This window comes from Passer domesticus, chromosome 1 (assembly GCF_036417665.1).
Source record: "Passer domesticus isolate bPasDom1 chromosome 1, bPasDom1.hap1, whole genome shotgun sequence".
Taxonomy (NCBI): domain Eukaryota; kingdom Metazoa; phylum Chordata; class Aves; order Passeriformes; family Passeridae; genus Passer; species Passer domesticus.
In genome coordinates this window covers 100,350,354-100,371,611 of record NC_087474.1, presented here as the reverse complement: position 1 = coordinate 100,371,611, position 21,258 = coordinate 100,350,354, and the positions used below count along the sequence as shown (strand labels likewise).

Genomic DNA, 21,258 nt, shown 5'->3' with positions numbered 1-21,258 from the left:
TGTGGTAAGTAGATAAGAAAAGTATAAATCCCAGCCCAGCTCTGACTCTATCTAGTCTTCTGTGTTACAGATGTCTGTTTTACCACTGAACTACAGTTTAGAGTAATACTGACAAAGCAGAAGAATTTGCAGGTGTGGATGAGACTCATTTGTGTAAAGTTTTACTTGATATCCAGCTTGTCTTTTTTTAATGTGTCTGAAGCAGCAGGTTTCCCAGCTGAAGTGAATTTAGAGACATGGAATTTGTGTTCATCCTCAGCTTAGTCATGTGGCTCCATAAAAGTTGTTTCTACACCAAAGTGGATTTTGCTTTCCCTGCTTGCAGGGCAAAGCATCTGATGTCTGCAGCTGGGGTAGTGAAAACCAGGGGGTGCTTATTGAAGAGATATAACCTCAGGAGAGGACACCGGCATTTTGAGAACAAACCAAAAACAAAACAGGGGAAGTTTGGAAATCCCTTCATTTACATGCATGCTTCAAATCCACACTTGTTTTTGGCTCAACCTAAACACATGGCTCCCTGAACTTTTCCTCCACTTCTTCTTCCCTCTTCCTCCATCCCACCTATTTCTTAATACCTCCTCCAACCTCACAGTTGCCAGTACACGGATCTGAATCCCTGGAAATACACATGGCTCCATTTCCCTTTCCGGTTTTCAGAAACTGCTGCACCTAGTTCAGCCTGACTCTAGTTCTGTGGAAAAAGGTGTGTAAAGAAAAACCTTCCCGCTTTCCACTGTGGGGGATCAAGTCTTGCTTCATAAGGGTAGAGACTGATCTCTTATGTATGTGTCTAGGCCTAAAGAGTATGTGGCAATATGCTGAAGAAGACTAATTTTTTGAATAGATGAATTTATCTCTTGATTCATACAAGCAATCATTGACAAAGGCAGATATCCCTACACAGGCTGAAAAACTCCAGCTTGCCTGCAGGACAATAGAAGGTACATTTTAAGGATGTTCAGCATGATAATGTGCAGGATTCTTTGATAATAATCAGATCTTGTGGTCTTTGAAGCTTAAACAATGAAGGTAGGGATTGGTGTATTACTTTGCATAGCTTGAGAACTTTTATTTAATTAAGAAAATTTCTTTCATTTTTTAAAAAATGTTCTTAATTTCTACCTGGTCCTGTTTCATGGATGTCAGGACTCGAGGTCTTTCAGAATGTGCCTGGTAAGGGGCACAGAAAAAAGGGAGCTCCCTTAAGTGTCCCACACTTATCTTTATGGAAAATTTTAGTCTATCCAAATTAAAAGGCCTGCCAGATATTCAAAATGTAATAAAATTCCTAACATTGAAGACGAGACCAAAGAGACAAGATGACAAAAATGCTTTCTTGTCTCCATTTGATGTTGGAAATGTATATGACAGATACCATCCATGGAGGTTCCTCTCAGTGCAGTGAGAGGTGCAGATGTGAAGATGTAGAAATCTTGACACACCATCTTCTGGTTGGTGAGGTGCTGAGACAAATTTGGTCATTATTTAGAGCAGGAAATAACACCAGTTGAGCAGTTCTTGTGCTCGAAGAGTTGACAAGGATAACTAGTACTCAACACAGGCACAACAAGGCAGAGATCACTCTTGCTCTGCAAAGGATCTGCACCTATGGAGCTGACCTGCAGCAAAACAAGATTTGTCATTGACTGTTCTTAGCATTGACTTATGGTTGGTGTTGACCCAATGGAATCACTTGCTGCTACGGCCATTGAAGGCTCTCCACTACTTTTCTCAAGTCATTGTTTCACAGGTTCTTCAAGGCACAGAGCCTCTGGCCAAGTGTGGTCCCACGGGGCCACATTTCCAAAGGTGCTCCACATTTACGATGGGAGCCAAACCTTCTGAGGAGGTCGGTCTATTGTGCACTGAACTCTTGAAATTCTGCCCACCATTGTCACAGTGGGAACAGCTTTCAAGCAGTCTTGGAAATCTGGTCCTTATTTAGGAACCAAAAAGAGAACCAAGCTCACAAAAATATGTCAGTGTATCTGGTTACTGAGCAATTGAAAATCTGTCCTCACTGTGTTTCAGGATTAACTCAGGATTAATAGGCACATTGAGAGTAAGGTGAAGCAAGGATAATAATAATATAGCAGTATTTCAGCAACAGCTCTTTGAACTGTAATCTCAAAGACCTCAAAACCACCACACGAAAGGATCTAGACTGCCTTGGAGTGCAAGACTGCTGGAGTAAAGATATGTTACCAGACCTTTATCAAGGGAAGAGAGGCAGAATTAGTCAGTCCTTGTGCAGCATGAGGACTGACATTTTATATTCATTGCATTTATGCAATTATGCTATGTATGTATTTTTATAGCAGTTAAAAAAAAAAGCCATTCAAAAAAATACAGATCCAGTTTTAGAGTTAAAACAGCACGTGTATTTAATTTTCCTTTTGGATATTATTATATTATATGTATTAATGCATACATATTCAAAGCAATTATTATGGAATGTGCAGTTTTAAATTAAAAGGAAAAATAAAGCAGTTGACACTTGCTATTAAACTTTTAATTCTATGAATGAATGAGCAAATATAATTATGCAGACAATAAACAAATAATATAATATGGTCATTATACTCTAATTAACTATTTTAACTTTTTTAGAAAAGAAAGAAAGCATGTTCCAGGTTGTTATTAATTTTTCATGGTAGGAAAGAATTTAGTGTCCAACTTTTTGCAGAGTGAGTTTTTTCATTCCAGGATATTCTTAAAATGATTACATTGATACTAATTTTATTCTTTATCTTCTGATTATCTTTTAAAGTATTTTATTTTCCTTTTTCAGTCACTGAATGGTTTTGCCTTGGTGGTGAGTGCAGATGGAATGATATTCTATGCGTCATCGACCATTGTGGACTATCTAGGGTTTCATCAGGTAAATATATTCAGAATTACTAAGAACACCCAGCCACTGACATAGTATTAACTTTCTTGTCAATACACGTACTGTCAATATTATAACTTCTGCTATTATTTTTAAATGCAGCACTGTATGTTGCATACCTTTGACTGCTGATTAGACATACACTTGAAATAAGGTTATTTTACTATGCCATCTCAGACTAATTTTTTTCTTGTCAATCCAACAGGTGAAGATTTATTTCTTTCAATTTCCTTTTATAAAGCTTTTGTTAGCAGAAACATGATCCATTATAAAACTAAGATTTAGCTAGAAGTTTCTTTTCAATTTCCATATAAGATGCTGCTTTTCTTTTCAAGATGGTTGTCTTGTGTGTAATGAGTATATTCTAAAGTCACAGAATAACAGAACCACACAGTTGGAAAGGACCTCTGGAGGTCATCTAGTCCAACCTCCTGCTCAAATCACATGGAGCTAGAGCAGGTTGATGCAGGACTGATCAATCTTTGAGTTTCTATGACCCCTCTGGAGGATGTGTTCCAGTGTTTAGCCACCAAGACTGTAACTTTTTTTCGCTTATTATTAATTCCCACCTTCCCATGTTGCCACTTGTGTCTGTTGCTTCTTGCCCTCTCACTTCTGAGAAGAGTCCGCCTTTGTCTTCTCTTCCCCTGCTCATTTGGTTGATGTAGGCAGCAGTACATTCTTGCTGTGGTTTTCCCTTCTGAAGGCTGAGCAAACGCTGTTCTTCTTTCCTGGATGTGCTCCAGCTCCCTTAAGAGTCTTGGTAGCACTCTCCTGGGCTCATTTTGACTTTCTAATATCTTTCTTTTCATGGGGTACCCAAAATTAAGAGAGAAATTTGCCTTTGCTGACCTTCCTGAGGTTCCTATCAACCTATTTTTACAGCCCACCAAGGAGCCGCCTTGCCCTCCCCAGCTTGTACCCTCTGCAAACCTGATGAGCGTGCATTCTATCCCGTGATTCCTTGGTCAAAAAATTAAAGAGGTTTTGTCCCAGCATAAACCCTGGGGGATGCCACTAATCATCACTTGTCAGTTGGGTGTGTATTACTCATATTTGCATATGTACAAAAGAGTTAAGAATAGAAAGAATCATCTTAGGATGTGAAGAGAAAAAGCAAATGTTGAGAAGTAGGGGTCTTTGAAACAACTTTCCTCATTAAAGCTGCTCTGAAGGTGTCCTACACCTGCCATGATTTTAAGCAAAGTATCAATCTAAAGATAAGTGGCTGCCCCCACTACACTTACTAATTAACCGTTCCTTGTTGTAATTGTTTCAGACTGATGTAATGCACCAAAACATATATGATTACATTCACGTGGATGATCGCCAGGATTTCTGTAGACAACTGCACTGGGCCATGAATCCTCCCCAGATGTCGGGACAGCAACTACAGTCAGAAACAGGTGGGATTGTGCACGTTGATTGGAAACATAGGCACCACTGTACAGAGGTAGAATTGCATTCCACCTATGCCCATATCAGTATCATCTCCAGTTAGATTCTTCACTGGAAAGATGCATAGTGGCCATTTATTTATGTTATTGTCTCGGAGACGACATTTCTTCCTGATCCTGGGCATTTATAAGGTAGAGTGTGCCACTGGTGCTACAAAGTTGTTTCCTTTGCTTTTCTCTAATGTGCCTACACATGTATTCTTACACGCTCAGAATGAGCAGCATCAGTTCTTCATACTGCCAAAATTTTGTTGGCAACACATCAGGACATCAACAGTCCTCTCATTGATGCAAAAGGTTTCTGCACAGAATCACCATGGAAGTATCACTTTCTGCCATTTGTTTTCCCATGTAAAATGATGTAGTCAGGAGCCTTCTGAAGAGCAAATAGGTTCAGCAACGCACCTTTTCCTCTGAGACTATACTTCCCTAGGATGGGAATTGCATGCCTTCCCTCAAATTTTCTCCTACATGAGCTATTAAGCTGAAATCACAACTACAGAACTTACAATCATGTTGAGTTTGTTAACCTTATAAAGAATGATTGATCCCAGCAAAATCTATGCATTTCACCAGAAGGTGAGGTAGTAATTGAGGAAATAAATTGGGAAGTGTAATCACCAGGTGAGAGGGGAGAAACTTGCAAGAAATCCTTCAGAAACCTCTATGAAGTCCTCAGGAACACAGTTGTGAAACTTTGGTGGAATTTCTTGCATTTCCTGAAAAACAGTTTCTGTGTTTTACAGGAGTCTTATAAATATCTGAGGAGCTTTGAAAGATTTTGTAGGAAGTATGCAGGAAACAAGCAAAACAACGTGCACTACTACTTCAAACCATAAAATTTACAAATATTTGGAATTTTCATCCTAATGTATATTGTGGAGAACTTCAAGTCTCGAGTTCATAGTTTTGTATAAATACTTGTGTCTTTTGGGAAACATTTTAAAAAACTGCACTTGTACAAAAAAATCAAGGACGTGCAACACCTGAACATTAGCTAATAATCTACTGTCCATTTTTTTGTTCTGTTTTTTTTTCTACGATTGTAATTTTTCATTATTTTGTTCTCCTGTCTAATGCATTTTCTGTGATCTGTGATCTCAAAACCAGCAACATCTGTTACCCTGTTTTGCATCATTAAAAATCACAAAAACTCAGGAAATAAAGTCCAAATTTCTGAAGAAACTCACCCGAATCCCATTGCAGAGCTTTAATTTTTCTTTTGTTAGAGCATGTGCAGATGTATCCATACATGACACCATTGAATATTCGCCCATCCATAAAGTAATTTTTAGCAATTTCCGTAACAGCTTCCTCAATTTGCTACAGAATATTTTCATTATTTCTTAGTGTGATCTGATATATGTTGCCTCCACTGTTGTTCCTAGGAGAAGAATATATTCTCAGTAAATTGTTCAAAGCACAAGAGAATGACAGCATGACAACAGATTATTCTTCCTTTTTAACTCGTTGTTTCATCTGTCGAGTTCGCTGCTTGTTGGACAGTACTTCTGGATTCCTTGTAAGTACAACTTCACTTAGATCACTGTAGGCATGACATTATAAACTTTAATTACTTCATATGAAAAATTTTTCAACATAAATATTGTGGAAATCCATGGACAGGATACACTTTTCTTTTGCTGTCCACTGACAAGAAACACCTAGAATAATTATTAATATGTGTAAAGAATTATGGGAGAAAAGAAGGTTGTAATATTTGAAACTGAAAGACTTTAAAAATGTTTATTTTCAACAAGATCTGTCTTCAATTTGTACTGGGCATAGTGCAAGGGTGGCAAGTCTGAATTTCAACAATTAACATTTAAGCCCAAAGTATTTGCTTTAAGGAGAAAGAAAAATAATTATCTGTTGTCTCCTTTTGTGAAGAATCCTTTAATAATAAAACCCAGAATTAGAGAGTCTCTTGCATGATCCTACTAGGAGTGGTTCATTTCTAGAAATCACTTCTTCTCCATTTCCTTAGTAAAGACCAATGCTGTTTCTGCTTAGGGAAAACTCCAGCATGTGCAGAGAAAATGAAACAATCAGCACGAGACTGGGAAATGCAAGTTCTGTCTCAGATGCTCATTTGCTGGAAGGCTATGGTCTTGACAGCCATCATTTCTGCATCCCTGCTTTAATCTCGTAGCTCTGGAAAATGCCTAACTCAAACGGGCTGATTTTTCACTGGGCATTTTTTTGGTAGTTAATTTTTCACTGAGAGGCAGCAGCTTGCTATTAACTTGAACCCCGATCTCTGACTACACAGATGCTTGAGGCAGGGATGGATGGTTCCTTCCAAGCTGTGCACTCTGTTTGTGGCCATCTTGGGCCTATTTTTCCCCTTGGTACCTGTCTGCACAACCCTTGGGTTGTGCCAGTCCTTATACTTCCCACAGAAAGTGCAGAATAAGAGGACAGAAACTAAGAAATCCTCTTGCTGGAGAGAGCAGAGCATGGAAAAATAATGGTTCCAGCTTCAGTGGGGTACAGAGGAAACAATTGTTTGCACCACTGTACATGGCCCGTTTTGGCAAATAGAATGTAACACAGAACTTTTATTGCTGAGTACACAAGAGAGAAAAAACTCTCAGCCAGCCTCAAAAGCCTCATCTTACTGTTGATGCTACCTCCACCCACCTTCTCTCTGAAATGACATGGTTTAAATTAGATGAAGAAAATGAAATTCATAGTTTTAATCGCTGATTCAAAACTGGGTTTGGTATTAACTGACACTCTCTCTAGGTTGTATTAGTATTTTAAATGTTTATACACTAAATACTTAAGTTGTTGGGTTTTTTCTTTTTTTTCTTGCCTTTTTTTGTGGGGGATTTTTTTTGTTTTGTTTTGTTTGTTTTTGTTGTTGTTGTTTTTTTTTTTGTTTTGGTTTGGTTTGGTTTTTTTTGTTTTCTTTTGGTTTTCTTTATACCAGACAATGCAGTTCCAAGGCAAACTAAAGTTCCTCTTTGGACAAAGGAAGAAGTCCTCATCAGGAACAGTACTGCCACCTCAGCTGTCCTTATTCTGCATAGTGGTACCACTTCTCCTCCCTTCTGTGACAGAGATGAAGATGAAAAGCCTGCTTGTGAGAACAAAACACAAAGCTGATGATGCAGCAGCAGCAAACACAAAGTATTTATAAATTAATCTTTTGGTATTTAGTGAAGATTATGGGCTATTAAGCATGTAAAAACCACAAATTATGCTCAATATCTCTCAATTTTAAAACTCTTTCTTAGAAAAGTGAATAATTTATCTGGATTTACTATTGAATACAAAATAAATATAATACAATTACCATAATATAACATAATAGAGTGCAAGATGATGCAATATATTGTACTTTATTTATAATACCTGTTAAGTAATATATTTCAATATACAAAATTTGATATTAGAAATGGAACATTAGGATATCTTTCTAACCTTCAAAAGTCACCAATGAAGTAAGCCACCTGTAAAAGTGGAAAAGAAAAACTATTTTTACTGCAAGTTTTCTAATTTCAGTATCTTCTGCTAACACTATGATTTCAACTTGGGCATTTTGGTAACAAAGGAAAAGGAAAACTTTAGAAAGCTGAATATGTGTGTGTGTAGGGGATGTGCTCACAAAGAGTCTAATGAGTTGTACTTGGTGTATGCATTTATCTTTCAACTGAAGTTTTAAGAACACGTAAGATTACAATTGCACTAAATGGCTTGGGGGTGATCATTTGGTAGCAATCACAAAAGATCAGGACATATTGTGTTCAGACTCATCTCCTTCCTAACACTTATTTTTGTTACTCTTCTATGGCAGAATTTGTTGATGTTTGGGGCTAGGATCGTATTTTCCCTTATTTGCTTACATATAACCTTACAGTAATGAGTTCTATTGCTGTGAAGCAGAATGTTTGTCAGTATCACTGACAGTGCCATATTTTGGCTTTTAATTAGATTATGCTTGTGTATGTGTGGATTCACTATCCAGATGTATAATGTGGTTCTAGTACATACACCCTTTTGAGAAGAACTAAATTGCTGGAAGTCTGATATAGTGGACTATGCAGGCTTTTGGAATAGAGTTGGAAAGTCATTTCTATTTGCTAGTTTTTCCAGTGGCCCAGGTGAAATTAACTGATGGTCAGAATTGAGTTGCTAATAGAGAGATGCTTTACTACCTGACTGGACAGTGGCCAAGGATCTGACAAGAATGAAGTAACCATTTATCTTCAGTGCTTCCTTAGGTTCAGGCCTGAAGCATGGTAGACAAGGATGGTGGGCAGATTTAAGCAGTCTTTTTTTTTTTTCTTTCCCCTATAGTCTTAATGCAAGGAAGCATTTGTAATTCAGTATTACAGACAGTGCACCCTTTTAAAGCCCTGATTCAAGTATTTTCAACTAAAGATTGGAAGAAATACATCCAAATCATATGGTGCTTATTGCAAATTGAAGTTATGCCAGCTTTTAAATTCATTGCTGGTCACTGTGATGTACGTACCTCGAACGTAACTTGAATAGGAAGAGCAGAATATACACAGCATTTGTCTCAATTCCAGATGAAATTTATTTTTCCAGATATAGTAAGTCATGAACAGAATATTCCTAAACATAACTATTCCTCTTAATTGAATGCAGAACTCCAGTCACACACTAGCTAGAGCAACCAAATGATGCAGGAAAAAAATAATTATTTAGTGCTAGTTACTGTATACTTAAAATAAATGCTTTTGCTAATGGCCACCAGCTTGAAAGTCATATCTTTTAGAGTCTGTGACTCTACTGTGATGTCATTCACTGACAAGGAATTTTCCACGTTTTCTCCCCTCTACAGCTACAGTTCAAAAGGCAGTTCAGGACTTTGTGAAGCAACAGAATTATATGGAAGAAACAATCACCATGAAGGTGCTGCCTTCACTAATGCATTACAGATTGCTGAAAACCAAATCAAAGGTAGTGCTAAGTACTTCTAGATTATATACAGTTTATGGAAAAAGAACCTTTTCTTTTCTCCTGCTAAGTTTTTCAGGTTTTGCTCCCAATTCTCTCCCTCTTCTCCCTAACACCTCTTCTTTTAAAAAATACAAAAAAAAATTGTCAACCTCAAAAGATAGTGCAGAATAACTCTGTGATTTCAGAGTGGGTAGAAAATTTACAGAGAAATAAACAATCACGGTAAATAGTAAATAGTAAATAAATGGTAGTAAAAGAATACTCAACGTATGCTTGCCTGAAAGTGGCAGCATTGAATTTAATAAGTTTATATGAAAATCCTGATAATTAATAATAAAATCTATTCCTCTTTGATGAAAACTGAAGGATATGTTACAAATGTTAGTTTTCCCCAAAGATTAGAAAACAGAGGAAAATTAGAATGCATTGTCTTTAAAACTCATGATGTGCCCACAGCTTTGACTCATGCTTTTCCAGTGTTTGGCTGTGGAAAAATTATGAGAGTCTAGGCGCTAGTTCAGATTTTACAATGGATAAAATTTTGATGGTAAGTCTACCCCACTGTGCAACTTCTTCTTGAGTGGACTCATCCGCTCATCCGCTCATCCTTCTGTCATATCTGCTGGAAATCTTTAATGTCTTTAAAAATCATTCCTCTTTTATAGGTCCATTTTTCATGAACATTTTTTTGTGGGTTCTACAACTACTGGGATGAAAATATTAGAAGGAATAACTATTTCTGTAAAATCCTTAGTTACAGTTTAAGTGTCTCACTAGGCTTTTCAAATTTTAGTTTTAAGATGTAATTTGCTTCATTTTGTGACATATTTTAGTTTGTACCTTCCTATGCTGATGCTTCTAGAGAAACAATGAAATCTTTGAATGTTTGCAGTTTAGGTAACAAAAAATAACTTAATACTGCTTGTATTAAAATCTATTTTCTTTTAAATTATATAGCAAAGAATAATGGAGAAAATGGCATTTCTCTAGTGAAAGTACAAACAAATGAAGATCACTGGGTCTGGGTTCAAGCTAACACTCAACTTCTGTATCGAAGTGGTTGTTCAGAATATGTCCTTGCCCAACAACAAATGTTAAAGTAAGTATATTTTCCAGTACCAAAGAAAAAAAAAATCGGAAAATGAATGCATTCTTTTTCTATGAAATCTTTCAAAGGGCTGTAGTGACCTAAGAGAAGAGCTGAATGAGAAAAATTTGGTTTACTTATTATATGGAAATCTATTTCTGTCTTGGAACATGTGAAATGGCAGTTACAATCCTAAACAATATTTATTTTCTGCCTTCAGCCTTTTCTTCTTCTGAAGTTGAGTATGCATATACATTAACACAGAAATAAATTACTTGATTATTAATATTTGTCTTTCTTGGACAAAAAAATATAATTTGGGTTTTGATTTACGTTGCAGCTGAAAATCTAGTGTCCTAGTTTTTCTGCTTATCAGCATTTGACTATGTTGAGCTTTTTTTTTCCTTCATGTGAGACAGTTGAGCTGATGTTTACAGCTGTGTATGTGCAACATAACCTAAAGAAGGGTACTCATGTTCATTGGATGCTTGTAGACAGATACATCTAGTTGCCTGTAGGCTCAGTCGCGGAGTAACTAATCGCGCGGTAAACTAATCTCACAGATTTGCATTCAGAGAGGAATTTTTGGATGCGTTTTACCCTTTCCTCTCAAGTGGGCTTTGCATCCTTCTCTCATGGGACTGTCTGTTTCAGTTCCTGTGGGCCTTGTTGGAAGTATCTCTTCAAGCTGGTCTGAGGGAAGAGACAGTGGGCAGGGACAGGAGTTTTACGTAGCCACCATCTGCCCAGTGTTAAAAATGTGGCTGTTATCCCAGATTTTTTCCTTCAGAATGCCTTGCAGGTGGAAGAAATAAATGAAAGAAGTCTTTGCACTTCTAGAGTAGCTATTCCTTGCAGGCAGTGTATCTCCCAAGATCCACATGAATAGCAGGGGAGCTCTCACCTGAGGATGCTGGAACTTTTTACCTTTACTAGGACGGCACAAACATCATCTTGCTGTGTCAGGGAATTAATTTCTATTAAGAAGCAGATTAAAAGGGGCTGCTTCTTTTATTAGTTTCTCTACTTCAAAATAGTTTTTGTGTAATTAAGCATGTTTATTTAGTTACATTTTTGCTTTCAGAGATTAAAATCCTTCCTTTGGGCTTGATGGTTCCCACAGACTGAAGTATTACAAGAGCTGGCTTTAGTGATTATATTCAGTTCTGTCTTAGTTTGCAATAGACTTTGTATTTGCTACAACTTCTTTGGTTGTTGTTGTTAAAATGTATGCTGTCTTCCAGGAAACACAGATTCTTTTGGAGAATTTTCACTGGATACTATTTCACTGTAAAATTCTTCATTTGGGGGTTTAACTTTTTTTGACTATTGCATTTTGTTCAGCCCTGTGCTTCCCAATTTGACCATTTTTTGAGAAGCATATTCTGCAGAAAACTTTTATGAGACTATTTGCATGCCAATCCTGTCAATAATAATTTAGTAGAATATTTAGTAGAGAACTGAAAATATTTAATGCCTCAAAATATAAAAAAGAGAGAGAGAAAATATTCTTCTTTCATGGTGTCCATTATTACAGCGGGACATTCTCTCTTTGTAACAACACGGACTCCCTCTACTGGAAAATCCTTTTCTTGCACATTGATTCAATACCCAAGGAAAAAGTTCTAATGTGAACTAAGAAAAAGCCTTCTAAACCCCTCAATAGCTCTTCAGGTTTTCCTATGCAGTTTCCTATTGAGATGTCTGCTTCTTTCTTGGAGATGCATGAGGTGGTTTCATGGCACTTGACCCCACAGATTTGGGAATCAGCACTTAAAATCACAGGATTTGGACCCAGTTCTGAAAACAGCTGCTTTGGGCATGGAAGTGCTCAGGCAACACTCTCTGCCAGTGTTCTTCTTCAATGCTGAGTACTTCAGCTGGAGGTCATGGAAAATTAATTCACTGGCCATCTTAGAAAACAAAAGGCAACATAAATTAAGTTAGACATATAAAACAAACATACACTCAATATGAACATCTGTGACTATTTGGTTATTTAATTTGGACACTTTATTTCCTCTCAGCTCAGAAATGTAAGACTCACACAGCTGTCCCTCAAATCTCTCAGATCAGAAAGCTCTTCTTTGTCCAAATAACTCTTTGTTAACAAAATATATCTAATTTCAGATACTACTTGTATTTTATCTCTCAAATTTTTTACCCACAAATATTATTTAGACATATTTTAAGGGAAGAACAAAAGTGCAAGGGAATTACTGTAATGTACTACAGTTTTTAGGTTCTTTATTGAACTGTGTGCCTGAAATGGAAGAACAATGTATGAATTCAAATGAAGCAATGCCTCAGAAAGTTAGCTGCGCACACACATTGACACCCAGATGCAGGGACACTCTTTTGTTCTCTCAAGCAAATGCAAAGATTATGTGCACGACAGTGTGAGAGTCCTGCATTGAGGACAATATAGGGCTTGTAATGCACTCTGTATCCCAGAAAACAACCATTTAGAAACCTCTGATTGATCTGACTTCTTTTTTCTACTGTTATTGAAAGGGAAGAAGACGAACAGCTGAAGATACTAAGTGGCTTTGCCAGTTTAAAAGGAAACCTGGAGGGGCTTTCCTATAACAGTGCCATTGAAACTCTGGGCCAGTGGAAGCATCTTAACTGGGCAGCAGTGAAGAATGAACAAGATAATGTAAAAGTGAAGTTTGAGCCTCATACTAATGGTGAGTGTTTTATGCAAGAGGAACCTCTCAGTTCTAACACATCAGTTTTAGGCATTCAAAACAACTGTACCACAAACAGTAGCTGGGCTTTAAGAAACTCCAGTTCTTGTTCTATGAGCCAGAGAATGAGCACATGTCCAAACAGGAGAGGTGGATCATTCTACAACAGAGACCAAAATTTTTTAAATTTGGCATCAACTTGTCCTTCGCACTGGGGGAACACAGAAAACGGCCAGTCTTACTCGGGGCTCCAACAGCGCTGTGCAGAGAACTATGCGCCAGACCATCTGAAGCTGCAGAGACCACTGACATCCTCAGAGCCTCTCTATGACACAGCCATTCCCTTGGAGATGCCCATCAAAACGGAGTATGACTCTGACTCTGAAAACATTGCCGATAACTACCTGCTTTCGCAGAGCCGAGCCTGGCTGGATGAGAGTGGCCCGGTGAGAAAGCAAGTGCCCAGCTATCCCAGCAGAATGCACCTCAAAACAGAGCCGGACCTCTGCCAGCCAGCCCTGCCTTGCCAGAAGCCAAGGCACTGCCTTTACACACCCCATAACTGGCAACGCATCATAGCAAATCATCCCAACAGCCTGAACTTGAACCGAGCTGGCAAGGCTTCGCGGAGCAAGGAGGCGGCCCCCTTTTGCCCTCAGAACTCCTCTGTGTGTTTGGAAAGCGTGCCCGACCTGCCACACACAGCTTGCTACAGCCACTTCTACAGCCCCAGCCCAGGGGAGGAGAAAGAGGAGGTTAATGAGGTGTTCAAAATGCCATGTGAATTTAAAAACCCCTGCTTGGTTCAAGCAATCAAGCGTGAGCCCCTGGATTCTCCACCATTGTCCAACAGTGGACAGAACAGAGTACACGCAAGCTTCCCTGAAAATACATTAGCAGGTCTTGTGCCTCATAAAACCACTGAATGTACATTTTTGCAATAGATTTTATAACATTTGAAATATTTATAATGCTAAAAGCAAGAAGTTGTAGACTCTCTTCCAGTTGAGTTAAATGATTTACTAAAATCAAAAGCCAGTGGAAAGATTTTGAGAGTGTGTGTGTGCGTGCACCTGTGTGTGAAAAGAAACAGACACAGGTACACACAGCCTACTCCCTGCTACTGCCCTTCTTTTAGTGATCTTTGGAAAGAGGAAAGAAAGATAAAACCTCAGGCACAGAAAAATAATCATTACTTGCTGCACAGGTATACCTGATCATTTTTCCTTATCACCTTTCCTCTCTTGTCTACAGTTCATTAGCAAAGTCTAGCAATTTCTGTTTCCTTTGTTCTGTTTGTTTTTCTCAAGCTGATGTGATGCCTCTGTGCAAATCAAAAATGTTTATGGTCAGTTTACCATAAGAGTTTTTGTTTTATAATTATTTTTCTACTCTTATAAGAAGGATCAGCTATTCCTTCATCCCAGCATTAAATTAATGGCAATAGGAAAGGGCTTCCCAACACAACTTTTTAATTTAAAAGTACCACATAAGTAAAAACAACTACTTGCATAAATGAATTAGAAATTATTTTGCTTCAAACTGAAGTTATTCCTAAGTTTCTTGATAATATTATTGTTTTAGAATCCATATTTTTACATTTCATTGCCATCAGCCTTTCATGTCGCTGCTGAAAGACTGAACAATGGGATGCAATCTACTTCTATAAATGAGTTACAAAATGCTGAAAAGTGTATGTGAGAACAAAGTATTTCTCTGATTATTTTCCTTGCTGTTACTTGTAATGTCAACAAAGGAAATGCACTTTTTTATTTGATAGTATTTTTTGACTGATAGCAGCTTGTTAGATATCATCACCCTACATCAAAACCAAACCCCATATTATTTCAAAAAGATCCTAGTTTCAATCCCAAAAGAAACCCTTAATCTCACTGAGAGGTGGATGTATACCTTTCAAGAGCACTTTAGTGCTTTTGAAAACAGTGTATACTTTTCTTTGAACCCAGACAGTAATGTGTTTCTGCAACAACAACAACAACAAAGAAATAAAGTTATATTTTGGGTTTTGTTATTGTTGTAGTTTGACTCCTGCACTAACTTTTGTTTTAAAATTGCACTATTTCAGTGTATATCCACTTCACCTATATAACAACCACATCATTTAAAAAAAACAGCTTAAATGTATGTATATGTGCTTTTTGAAATAAGCCCTGTAATGAATGTCTTCTTTTTCAAAATGTTATAAATAATGTCTTCCTTTATCTGTTCATCACGAAGGGCATGGCTTTACATGCCAGATGAGTGGTGTAAAATTCTCCCAAATGCTTTAAATATGTGGGATAAGTGAAGTTTTCAGGTAGTGCAATGGTTCTGCACCTGTGAGGCTGCTCTTCTCCACGAAGACTCTTTGTTATCTCTTCTGATGGAATTTACTGCCTGTACATTAGAGTTGGCAGGTGTAAAGATATTCATTCTCTGCATGTTAGTGCTTATGAACTGTGGTATGAAACGCTGCACACTGGACAGTAAAGAGGGGCAACAAAATCTCACTGTATCTTGGCTTAAATCTGTCATAGTCCAGCTGACCATATCCAAACCATGAGAATGTTTCCTTTTTTGTGTCCGAGGTACATCAGCTCCCTGTTGGCCATGTGCTGCCTCTGGTTTGAGACAGTCTTGATATCCTTGCTCTAATACTCCTGCCAGTGGTTGCAATGCAACATCAGACGCCGTTCTGAAGTGAGACCACAGTGGTGGAATTTACACAGCTCTCCAGTACACCACTGTCCACATCACATAAACTCAAGCCAAACTGCAAAAATTCTCGTGGGCAAGCAAACTTATTCCTCATGCAGAGTGAGACTGCCATAAATCAGTGTCGCTGCACAACCTCTGCCTCACTGATTCACTATCTGCATGGTTACATGCAGCAGTTCTTTAGTCCCTCACAGAGTTGCTGTCATGGTCCTTTGCTTGGCGGGCAGCAGTGGCACTGGAGAACTGTGCTGGTGCCAGACACGACTGTGTGCCTCAGAGCTGCTCCTAGGGCTGCGCTATGAACCCTGCAATATTCTCCAGTCCAGCTCCTTGTGCAGCTGCCTGGCAGAAACCAGGTGATGGGGAGACAGGGTAGTGTGGGAGCCCATGGCTGGGGGCAAGTGGAGAACACACCTGCATGACCTCTGACAAGCTGCTTGTTCAATTCCACACTTGGAATCACTGTCACACCCCTCTGAATGAGAGTACCTGGGCTTGGTTTCAGACTGCCTTACACTTTCTCACATCATTTGCATTGATGAAGTGTGACTGTAAAACACTTCCATCTTCATCTGGACATGCTGATGCCATTTTGCACAATGGGAGTGGTTACACTAGGTGCAACTCTGTAGAGGACTGTGTCACCAAAAGCCTTGTCTGTGCTTAGAAATACCACCTGCTGTGACTGTATCAGCCAGGTCTCTGAGTGCAGAAGTAATTTGTACTAATAATGGAAATTCTCTAAAGTTCTCCCTGTTACAAAATTAATTATTTTCTTGTTGACATAAATCTATCTTCTCTCAGACTTTCCTGGCACATATCAGTTGGAATTATTTTTCTCATGTTTCCAACAAACCCAGACACATTTTACACATCTTGATCAATATCATAGTGGTAGGCGAAGCTTCTGCATGTAAGGGAATGCAATCTGACACATGAGATGTAATGGGCTTCTAGGTGAATGGAAGAATGTGTGACTCAAAAGTGAGATGTCACCTTCTGACTCCTGCTGTGTAAATGCAGTCATGTTTGTTTCCTTGTTATTCCACAAAGTCTGAAGCCAAGAAAAATACACTTATCCTGTGCATCACATTTTATTTTGGCCCACTTAATTTGTGGATGAGTTCTTATTTCAGGTCTCACATGAAAAAATATGGTATCAGTAGAATTATTTCCAGTCTAAACTGTCACACATGCAGTACAGCAATCTCCCAAGAACCAGGCTTATGAAGAGATCAGCAGTTTATCCTCTTTTTGGACAATTGCTAACCATTGTTGGTAGTAAACAAAGACCAGTTCCTTCTAAGTACTTAGAAAGAACAGAGGAAATAAATGCTTAAAATAATCTCTTGCCATTTGTGTTTAAGGCATAGATCTGCCTTCAACACCTGATATGTGCTCTGCATCGAGTGACTGAAACCTGATGTTGCACTGTAGCCTGATAAATTACCACAGATTTAATCTTATAAACCCTTTTTGTGTGCGGACATTAATGACCCCCTGGCACTGACCAGTAAATGGGATGAAAGACAGAGGTGTTCTTTAAAATGGTTACATTTTCTTAGTGGTTGTTGCTGCTTTGGTATTATTCTAAAAACTAGTACTGAGAAGTAGGATTTAGGATCTTTTCAGTCACTGGTGTTTAGCTTTTAGCCTTAATGAACTGGTATTTGTGTCCCTTGAGCACAGCCCTAAAGTCTATTTTAGGAGCTTTCCAATGCATTTACTGTAGCAACAATAAAAAATTATTCTTGTAGAAGAAATGCCTAGTCAAATGGTTGCCTAATAGGAACTTGGAGCATTCAGGCTGAAAGAAATGCCTCACTGGTAATAGCATTCAAACTTCCTCAGCCATAAACCCTCCAGAGGTTGAGACAGAATGGACTCATGAATTCTCTGATCTTTGGGGAGGGTATATCTTAGTATGGAAGGTGAGCAGTTCTAAATGCTGTGAGAAGGTGTCACCCCCTGGGATGTTACTTGGTCCACATGGAGCAGAGACTATTATCAGTGCTAAAGCTGCTGATGGAGGTTTTGACTTTGCTGAGAATGTGACCTGATTTCAGCTGCCAGTGCACAGCTGCTGAGCACCATACAAATGCTAGTCCAACACCATTGAAAGCTACTACTTTTACTGAGAAACAACTTGATTTAAGCTAGGAGTAAGCTTGAACACCAAAAAGAGTAGATTTTCCTGCACTTAAATAGTGACTGAAACTGGGGCAGACCTCCACTGAAGGTAACGCTATAAATAATTTACATTGATGTTAAAGTCTTTGGATACCAAAGTAAAGCTTAATTTCAAAAGTTCTGAGTGAGGGCAGCACTGTGTGAGTGGTAAGCTTGTTTCAGTTACCCTGGGTTCGGAGATTTAACAAGGGAAGTGAAAGATTAAGGGACTCTACCTAAATTCACTGTAGGAAAGACTAACTTCCTACTCTTTGATTGTAACATATTAATGCAAAGTTTAAGTCTCTGGTTTATCCACCCTTTACTGGAACAGTTATATATTCTTAAAGTGCTTACATCTGAGTCTGCTATGGACAGTACAGGTTAGTCTGACATCCGAGCATCAGTCAGTTCAGTAAGACTTTGGGTTCTGATCCTTTGATATGGTATTGAGATAGGCATGTGCAATTCGTCTGGAAATTGGCTTAAATTACTTAAGAAGCAAGAAGCCTGAGGCAAGGAATATTCTGTGGGACAGGATCAGCTTCTGCTGCCTAGAAGCTTTTCTTAACTCTTTCTGTTGAAGCCATACTGGAACTTAATAGGACAGCCTCACCCAATGTAGTTATTTCAGGAAACCCATTATTTTGTCATAACGAGGTGTTAGGTTTTAACTAAAATAGTTAAAAGCCATCATTCCCCCTATGTATAAATACATATATCGCCCTAGGTAGTGTTAAAAAAATTAACACACTTATTTTCTTTCATTTCAGTGTCACCTAACCAAGAAAACCAGCCTCAGAATGACAGGGGTGTAGACACATTCTATTTCTTCTTGTCCTCTCTATCTACTCGTTTTCTCTCTTTCTCTGTACTCTCTTAGGGTGTAAATGGAGTTGAATGAATTTCCATTCAAAATGGAAATATTTTTCTTATCATACTGAGACAAAAATCCTAAATCTAAACTAGATTGTAGAAAGTTTCTCACTAGAACAGGAGTTTCTTTCCTTGGAGTGTCTTCTTTCAAATCTAGCCAAGCCCTATGAGAAATTGTGGATCACAACTGAAAGAGGTGCTGCAACAGGTAGAGGGCAGGAGATTGTGCAGGTGGCCACACTCAGGATGCAGTCACAAAATTTTGTCCACTTGAAGGAGATTCATACAAAGGGCTGCACCCAGTAGCTAACGTTCACAGGCACTACCACCCTGACAAACAGATCTTTGTCACTTTTCAGGGGCATCTGGCGTGTTCTTGTCATTGTGTTCTTGTCATTACATTTCCCTGTCGTGCTATCAGAAATGCCTCTGAACAAAGTCATCATAAACACACAAAGTCCTTTTAAAAAAACCAACCCAAACATCTGGAGATCCAAGCACTTGCTTGTGCTTAGGCAAAGATGTTCTTTGAGTGGTAGTTTGGAAGGAAAGTGAAAAAAAGAAAAAAAAGACAAATTTTGGGAAGAGAAAAGATATAATGCCATCAAGGTGTAATTATTCTGTGACTACAGCATTAATGAATTCTTCATCCACAGAAAAATTCTGTGGTCTGAAATCACATCCTCTTTTTTCTTCTGTGGAACTGATTCTGTAACTTTTCAGGTTAAAAATAATTTCTTGAAAACAAGGATTGAGTAACTTCAATGCTAAGATGCATTTCTCAACCAGACTGAAAACATCATTCTAGGAGGCATGAAGTGCTCCTGCTCCTTTCCTGGGGCTACTTTCCTAAACTGTGGCAAATTCAGTGTGTGCATTAACTCTCTTGCTGCTGGGAATTGTGCACTTGATGCTCTAATTATGCAGTCTGAAGTTTTTAAAGATTTCCTTGATGCAACAGAGCTCAAGGGACAGCTCCATGTTCATATTTGTAGTGGTAGAATTATGGTAAACAAAGATGTGGCAGAAAGCAATAGAAAGATCATCAGCTGCTTGGCTAGTCTTATTAATTGTATTTCAGCAATTAAAAGGCATTAAAAAAAAAATCTGGTGAAGTTCTGTTCTAGAGCTCCTAATTTTGCACCACAGGAGGGCGTGAGCTCTCCCTTCTGAACCTCTTTTTTGCCCTTCACTTTTTTTGTTAGGGTTTTGGACCATGTTTGTCCTCCCCATGTTGATTTAAAATGTGAAATAAGGAGAGGCAAGCATCAACTGTTGTAGTTTTTTTTAAAAAATTTATTTTGTCTTTCTAGAAAGAACTTCAAAAAGGCAAAAGTTATCTCAGTTCTCAATAACAGTATTCAGTTTTGTTTCTACTCTCACTATAGCTAAGAAGATTCTTCCTCTGCGCGGTCAACAAACTTCCCTCTTCTGAAAGGGTTCTTCCTCACACCCTCTCCTCCCTGAATTCCCTCTTAACAAAACCAAAGAACACTTTCTTCCTTAAAGGCAATTCCCTTTTCCTCCTCTACCTTTTCCACCTTTTTGATTGCACAGGACGGTACATTTTGGTCTCCGTCCTTTCTGTTTTCTGTATCTGTAGCTTTATTTCTACTTTAGGCATACTTCAAAAGTTTTGCCAAAAGAACAGTGTTAGGCAGAAGTGCAATCCCTCATTTCTCCCTGCTCTTTAATAAGATGGAGGTACTTATTAATAACAACTGTATCCCCAAAACCAGAAAAAAGGTCACTCTGCTGGTGAAACATCCTCTTTTCAGGAGTCTGTACTGCCAGGAAACCCCAGCTGCCACCAACAGTTTAGTGCTGCAAAGTATACATGTAATGCCAAATCCTTTTTTCCTTAGATATGGTCTCTCTTTCAAAAAATCAAGGAATTAATTTTCTCCTTTTTGGCTTCTTTTATTTTTTTCTACATGTTTATTCTTTCACTGTGCAACTGCGCTTTTAATTTGCAATTTTTAATTTTTTTTTAAATTAAGAAGGGTATGGAAGCATTACATAACATGTACAGTAGGGTGTTTTCAATTAGTCCATTTTAGATTTTGAGATTAGAACCACAAATAACGATCAAGCATTTTAATGTGACTCCCTGTAAAAGACTGACTGTTACAGAAACGTCCAGGTACCAAAAACATCATCACCAAAGGGGTATAATGTGCCATTACACTCCACTTACAGTCCAGGATTAAAAGTGCCATTCCTGCTTCTCCTGAAGTGGAGGACAATTCTGAGCAATCTGGTCTGGTGGAAGGTGTCCCTGCCCATGGCAGGGGGCTTGGAACTGGATCATCTTTAAGATCCCTTCCAACCCAAACCATTCTATGGTTCTATGATTAACAAACAGTAGCATGGAGTTCTACAACCAGTTTTGGCCTATCTGGCGCTCCATGATTCCCCAAAACCCTTCTGGGG

General features: G+C 38.3%; 1 protein-coding gene and 1 long non-coding RNA gene across 2 annotated transcripts in view; one reads left to right on the top strand and one right to left on the bottom strand.

Moving 5' to 3' along the window:
• Window positions 1-20,981, top strand: part of AHRR (aryl hydrocarbon receptor repressor) — an 88,790-nt gene extending 67,809 nt beyond the window's left edge. Inside the window, exons 5-11 of the mRNA XM_064431312.1 lie at window positions 2,795-2,884; window positions 4,173-4,299; window positions 5,739-5,872; window positions 7,286-7,485; window positions 9,167-9,285; window positions 10,243-10,384; window positions 12,887-20,981. Coding sequence (XP_064287382.1) covers window positions 2,795-2,884; window positions 4,173-4,299; window positions 5,739-5,872; window positions 7,286-7,485; window positions 9,167-9,285; window positions 10,243-10,384; window positions 12,887-14,006 — 1,932 coding nt within the window. The 3' untranslated portion in view covers window positions 14,007-20,981. The remainder of the gene's footprint in view (window positions 1-2,794; window positions 2,885-4,172; window positions 4,300-5,738; window positions 5,873-7,285; window positions 7,486-9,166; window positions 9,286-10,242; window positions 10,385-12,886) is intronic.
• On the bottom strand, window positions 11,025-13,369 carry LOC135306813 (uncharacterized). The gene is made up of 3 exons (XR_010367579.1): window positions 13,305-13,369; window positions 13,133-13,222; window positions 11,025-12,285 (listed from the first exon to the last, which is right to left on the bottom strand). It is a non-coding gene; the product is annotated as an uncharacterized LOC135306813 (long non-coding RNA).
• Window positions 20,982-21,258: the final 277 nt, after the last annotated feature.